This window comes from Solanum stenotomum, chromosome 6 (assembly GCF_019186545.1).
Source record: "Solanum stenotomum isolate F172 chromosome 6, ASM1918654v1, whole genome shotgun sequence".
NCBI classification, from domain to species: Eukaryota; Viridiplantae; Streptophyta; class Magnoliopsida; order Solanales; family Solanaceae; genus Solanum; species Solanum stenotomum.
Genome location: NC_064287.1, coordinates 42,877,092 through 42,884,593, shown reverse-complemented (window position 1 = coordinate 42,884,593; position 7,502 = coordinate 42,877,092). Strand labels below are relative to the sequence as shown.

Below are 7,502 nucleotides of genomic sequence, written 5' to 3'. Positions count from 1 at the left end.
TTTTCTTAAGAACCACAAACTTTGCACAATAGTGACATCTATTTAATAATTTGAAAGGGACCATATTATATTTACTTGGAATGGTTCTTCAGTAATTTAAGAGAATAATAAGGGTTATATTTGGGGTGAAATATAGTCTATAAATAGTGTCAATAACCACCTCATTTTCATTACAATTCACTACTTCCAAGTTCCAAAATTTCAACATAGTACCACTTGAAATATAAACCTTATATCTTTCAAATGAAGAAGAATTATAGGCACACTTCTTTTATATTTCTCTTTGTTCTTCTACTTATTTTTGCCACTACATTTTCCATAATATCAGTTGATGCAAGGAAACATCACCATACCAAAAAGAGCAAAATACACCACAAACATAAGAAACAACAGAAAAATGGAGATGGAAATAAAGCACCAAATTGTACAAATTCTCCTTCTCCTGCCCCATCTCCATCTCCATCTCCATCTCATGGTTTTTACCCAACACAATCTCCCATTTTTAATATCTTATCCTTTGGAGCCAAAGGTGATGGAATTTCTGATGATACCAAGGTAAATAAAAGCTAATTACACAAAATTTAACATTTATATACTCACAGTACACGTACAAGTTTATTTAAAAGATAGTTACAAATAATTTTTTAGGGTACGCAGACTAGTACACAAAGGCGGATAGAGCATATGATTAATGAGTTTTCGATATGAAACATCGATATGTTTATAAGAATGATTTAAATTTCTACAAATGTTTATTAACGAAGATATTATTTTAAAAGTGCAATAGGTTCAATGATTGAATACAAGGGTTAAACCAACCTCAAGTTTAAATTCTTGATCCGACTTTGCTAATTATACATATGACTTGGAAAAGCTAATAAGTGATTTTGTATAATCGATTGATTAAACACATTAATAGTGTATAAAATAGGGTTCTTTACACAAATAGCTTATCGAATTTACTATTTAGTTTTCCTAAGGTTATGCACATATTAAATACATGAATTATACCTATATTCCACATCTACCATCTATTTTCAATTTAAACGGTCAAGTGAACGGTTATTTAGATTAATTCTTCTGAAATATTTATATTGTCAAAATATAAATCCATTTCAATCTTATAATTTTCTTATTTTTAGTCAATATATAGTACTTATAAGCTAACTCTAATTTGGAGTAAATGTTCATTATAGGCACTTGAAGCAGCATGGGAAGCAGCTTGCAAAGTCCAAGGGGCTACTCTAGAGATTCCTTCAGAATTTCAATTCTTAATCAATCCCATTACACTTCAAGGACCATGCATGCCAAACTTTGTTTTTCAGGTTTATAATTTTATATATCCATTCCCTCTCCATCTCAGTCAATTTATGTGACACAGTTGGAATTTCAAGAGTCAATCAAATTTTTTTTTGACTAAAATTTATAAATATGTCTTTTTAATAATTTAAGTTGTTAATTATTATGACTTATAGTACTTTCTACATATAGTTTAAAACTTCTATGTATGAATTCACGATTAAAGTTTAAAAGTTTCAATTTCGAAAGTTTAATCGTCACCACACCAAAAATGATTTTTAACGGCGGCAATAGCTCATATATTTTTTTAGAGGCAATTACTAGTGATGATTAGATTTTAGCACGATCTTTGTAGATGTTAAAACCTATAACGACATTGAATGTAATGACAATTAACTAATACCAATAAAGACTTTATCACTCTTTATTAATTTATGTATATTGATCGTCGTTAAAAGTTGTTTTTTTATAATAGTGTATGATACATAAGACGGATGAAATATTATATTCTCTCTAATACCCATGCCCTAAAAGATTTCCTGGTCACTTGACAAAAAGTATATTCTTTCTGTTAAAAGTTCCCTTTTTAATGATATAATAGTTAGAATTGTGTTACATTTCTGATCATGACTGGAATGTAAACAGGTAGATGGAATTATTTTGGCTCCTCCAAAAGTAGGGTCCTGGCCAAAATCCAGCTTGTTTCAGTGGTTGAATGTTAAGTGGATGTACAACTTTACCATCCAAGGTACTGGCACCCTTGATGGCCAAGGCTATAACTGGTGGAAACTTTCTCAAATTGATTATTTTCAGGTTTGTACATTTCTACCACTTACCATATTACTCTAACTTTATTGATAAAAAAATGTGTGGGTGGGTGGGTGGGGGTGGGGTGAGTAAAAATCACGACTAGAGTCAGTCCAGATAAAAGGAAGAATTCAATCTCCTTCTTACTTGTTTAGTGAGACAAGAGATTAATTTTTAATCATATATATTAGCAATGTATAAAAAAATTTATACTATCAGTGTATTTTAAATTACGAAAGTCATATTTTATATAAGGTCGAATTCCTGTAATTATTATTTAAATGACTTAATTACATAAAAATGATTTTGCACTATCTATGTATAAAAGTCAAACTCGAAAGTATTACACATGAAAAAAGACATGTCAAACTCGAAATTATTACACATGAAGAAAGATGTGTCGCATGTTTACCTCCTCCCGTGAACTTAAGTTGAAGACCAACAAGTATTGTGGTGGAGTGATAATTGTACTCATTTATCTTTAATTAGATTGATATCTTGGGTTCGAGTCATGTTATGTCAATAGTTGTCTTTGTTAGAGAGTGTTTTACCCTTAATTTGAGATTTTCTTACGTGGATTTGAATTAAGAAGCTAGTGTCTTACCTCCTTTAATAAGTTCTTGAACATAGACTCTATCCATATATATAGTATCATTAAATTAGATCATTTTTACATGTTAATGAGCATATTCTTATTTCATTAATTCGTATTAATTTTACAGGTGATGAAGAAATCTGAAAACACTCCTGATATGAAACCAACTGTAAGTAAAAATATGACTTAGTAGCTAATTAGTAGAATCACTAAATAATTCATTACAAGTATATATTTTATATTATTTATTAATATACATGACTAGTGATGAATACCTTATACTTTTTAATATTTTTATGACAGGTTTTACGATTTTATGGTAGCTATAATGTGACAATACGTGATATCAAAATTATAAACAGTCCTCAATGTCACCTTAAATTTGACAATTCTAAAGGGGTAAAAATCAACAATGTTACAATTTCTGCACCAGAAAATAGCCCAAACACTGATGGAATTCACCTCCAAAACACACAAGATGTTGAGATCCATCACTCCAATATAGGAACAGGTAAATTTTCTATCTATTATCCCTTCGATTTAATTAAAAATGTATGTTTCAATTTATATGATGCTGAAGAATGATACCTTTCTAATTTTTGTTTGTTTGTTTTATAATTGATATGCAACTAGGTTGTAGACCTAGTGGCGATTTATTAATAATAGATTTAAAAAAAATATTTTAACTAAAGCTTCGCATTTTATTTCTCTCTTCTTAATGTTTATTTATTTATATTTGATTTGGTACACTCCTTAAGAAACAATAAATCAATTGATAATTTTATTATATCATTATTAATTACTATCTAATGGGAAATGAATTGGAAATAATATTAGTACTTAATATTTAATAATAGGGATAAAATAAGTTTAAAATGATAAATTAGTTCTTGATTTTTTAAACTGCACACGCAAAAATAGACATCTGTTTTTAGTATGAACTGTCTCCTAAACTTTATGACTTAGTTAAAAGTACAATACAAGAAAAATACCATTCAATTTTCTCGAAATCAATGAATGGATTTGAAGTCGCCCCTGACCTAAATAGAACTATTATCCTTATGACTAAATAAGAATCAGCTTTTTACTTCTCGAGTGATAGTTCCACAATCCAACAAATTGAAATAAAGGAATACAAAAGCAGTTCTTTTTGTTTTAATTTTTAAAAAAGGCCAAGAAAGTAGAGTAGACTTGATATATAGTTGCTACCACGTGCACTTTATATTTCAAGAATATATATTTATAACTAATGGTCCCATTCTCATCCTCAGCTTTCAACCGATAAATTAACTGTCACTAAAACTAACTTTTTGTCTTGCCTCCAACACTAATATATTAATTATAAAGATAATTTATGTACTCCAATTGTATAAAGGAATACCTACCATAATGACAGTGGGAAAATTAACACCTAACTTTATCCTTGGTACTGGTTGGTACACCACTAATTAAAGTGATTAAATTACTCAATCCTATGTTATTGTCCATTAGGACACTTTAGTAAATAATGAGCTAATTAGATTACATGATTCTCTAATCTCAATCTTTTTCTAATTAATTAACTAATTACCAGGAGATGATTGCATATCAATTCAAACTGGTTGCTCCAATATTCATGTTCATCACCTAAATTGTGGTCCTGGACATGGCATAAGGTACGTAATTAATCACTCGTATATTCAATATATCATTCGGACTCATGTGCTTTTCAAAATCAGAGGTATTCATTTATTAGCTTAGTGATCTTTCGAAGATAAGTGACTTACAATATATATAGTGGAAACAAATATTTATAATTTTATCTTAATTTATAGTTTGATCTACTTATATTTTATTTCTAATGTTTTATATATTTTTTGATAATTACAGCCTAGGAGGACTAGGAAAAGATAAAAGTGTTGCGTGCGTTTCAGACATCATTGTTGACAACGTGAACTTGCAAAGCACTATGTATGGTGCAAGGATTAAGACATGGCAGGTAGGTTTATAAAAACTTGTAATCTAACCAGTAGTTAATTAAGGATTTAAATTATATATACTGATATAACAATTTTTTTTACATAATTAGTATATTTTAACAAGTTATCGCAGATAATTTGTCCCTTTTTTAAGGTTGCTAATGACACTTTTTTATATACAATTTCTGTAGTATAATAATTCTCCGAGTTTAAGTTATATACCCTATAGCTAACTATATCCTCTATATTATAAAATCCTACACTTACCCTTTCTATTAATTAAAATGCATAGATGTTTAGCGTAATTAAACCCTTTTTACATTAATAGTGCAATTTAACTGATTATAGCATGTATTACTCTATTATATAGGTAACAATAATATTGTTATTAGCCTTAATAAGGAAGATTGACTTTCTACCAGAGAAAATGAAAAAGAGAATCTCAAATTGGAAAAAAAAAATTGTTGTCGTTCAGAGGTCGACTTAGGCTTATTAAACATGTTCTAGTCTTTCTTCACACATATAAAAGTTTTTTTCTGAATTAGCCGATCCACACTTGTTATTGTATGTAGGTCAACTTAACCAGTTAGTGTAAAACAAATTGTATATTAACTTTACACTTCAAGTAACCTAATAATATAAAAATTCTTTTACGCTAACCATATATTAAATTTTAATTTGTTAAATAATTCATTCTTTTTCATATTTTGTTTTGTAGGGGGGTGTTGGAATAGTCAAGAACATATCATTTACAAACATTCAAGTATCAAATGTTAAGGTACCAATCATGATAGATCAATATTATTGTGACAAACATGTGTGCAGAAATCAAACAGGAGCAGTAGCAATATCCAACGTTAAATTCAATCAAATTATTGGAACTTATTCAACCAAACCAATTCATCTAGCTTGCAGTAATTCAATTCCATGCACAGACGTTGATTTAATTGATATTCAATTAAAACCATCGACGAATTATCGAGGAATCAATCAACTAGGGTTGTGTTGGAATTCTTACGGAAAATCACAAGCACCACTTCTTCCTTCAAGTATGGATTATTGTGTTAGAAGGGGAAGTGGACTTGTTAGAGGAATTTCAAGATCTCATGAACATGTTTGCTTGTGAATTTTTTATTTTTAATTTAAATTTCTAGGTGATATTGTAATTAATTAAGTAATTTGTGTTTGTTTTTAAAGTTTCTATGGTTTGTTTTGTCCTTCCCCTATGTTTTAATGGTGGAAGACACAAGTTCTAGCTAGTCTAGAATTAAATATGAAGTTTTTTTTTCTTCTTTTTTTAGATGAATTTTGGAGTTTATATATATTATAGCGTTCTCCTTGTTGTTTGCTCTCATTAATTTCATTTTTTTTGGTTTTATAATTATTTAGCTTTTGCCTTGTTTCATTTCACCCTTTGGAATATCCATCCCAATCTCTTTTACTTTCACCAAACAAGTTAGTAGTTACCATGAGATGTGAAGGGTGTGTTTGGTATATTTTGTAATTTTCTCATGTTTAAAAAGTTAAAATATTTGATATTTGAAAAGTATTTTTTCTTAAAAAAAAAGTAAGTTCCTTAAAAATGGAAAAAAAATATGATTTTTAGAGTGAAATTAGAGAAATAATTTTTCATAAGTAGCAATACACATTGATAGTATCTTTTCCATCCTTCAACGTACCTCATCTCTTTAACCCAACTATGTAGCTCCCATTCTCCCCCCTTCCCCTTTTATAGTATTTGTCTAAATTATATACAAATATTTTTTAGAATAATATTATTCAACACAACCTAAAAGAAGGTATTGAATGAGTCAACCCCAATGACTTCAAATCTACAACTATCTAAACTTAAAAGGACAAAAGAGTCATAAACAATACTTCTATTCCATTTTATGAGATACTATTACATTATACTATGTAACGTTCTGATTTTGTCGTTACGAAAAAGCTAAAGGAGAAAATTTTTGGGCCGGAAAATTTTTGGTAGTAACTTGGGATTTCCTAGCCTAGTTCAGATTTGGACGAAATCAGAGTCATGTGAGTCTAGGAAAATCTGGTAACGGTTGGGTGATTTAATAAGGAATTTGATTGCATGAGTAGATAGCTAAGACGTTAAGGAATTCATACGATTTTACGGAATCGAATTCGGGCAAGTAGAACTCCCGAAACTGATCTTAGCGTGAATGGGTATTTTTTGAGTGTCATGGAATGAAGGTGTTGTGAAATGGGGTTTTGGAACTCAATTCCCGACGTTCTGTCCAGAGCGGGACTAGTGTCGCCAGGGCGGAGCCGTTGTAGCGGGGTGAGGATCGTTGTAGCGGGGCAGACGCGACTTAAGTCGGAAATTGTCACAACCCGAGCCTACACCCTGGACGTGGCCGGCACTCGAAGACCATTGCTGGTCCCCAAGCGAACCCTCATCCTGGCTGACTACAAGTGGAAAACTGATTCAAGCATACAAAGCTTAAAAACTGAAATAAAAGTTCATAAGACTTAAATACAAACTTTAAGTCCAATCAAAACTATGTATAATAAAATATATACAACTCGCCATAAAAAGGCAACTTTAGTCTTTAAAACATTTAACAAAATAAATGAAGACTTCTAAAATTCTACTGTCTATCTATGAAGCCTCTAAATGACAATGATGGAAGTCTGGACAATACCCACGACCTCCTAACAACTGAAAGTAAATGGAATCCTCCGGAAGCAATGAGGCTCACCATAGCTAACTCGAACTGTCGGATGTATCAACGAAGCTCATGTTGATAATCCTGAATACCTGTGTCTGCATCATGAAAAGATGCAGGCCAAATGGCTCAGTACGTGGAATGTACGAGCAT

At 30.3% G+C, this 7,502-nt stretch overlaps 1 protein-coding gene across 1 annotated transcript; it reads left to right on the top strand.

Moving 5' to 3' along the window:
• Nucleotides 1–216: 216 nt before the first annotated feature.
• On the top strand, nt 217–5,874 carry LOC125867773 (polygalacturonase At1g48100). The gene is made up of 8 exons (XM_049548351.1): nt 217–555; nt 1,197–1,325; nt 1,945–2,112; nt 2,829–2,870; nt 3,005–3,212; nt 4,275–4,356; nt 4,571–4,679; nt 5,378–5,874. Exons 1-8 carry the CDS (start codon nt 244–246, stop codon nt 5,783–5,785), a joined length of 1,458 nt encoding a protein of 485 aa, XP_049404308.1. The 5' UTR covers nt 217–243; the 3' UTR covers nt 5,786–5,874.
• The last annotated feature ends 1,628 nt before the right edge of the window (nt 5,875–7,502 follow it).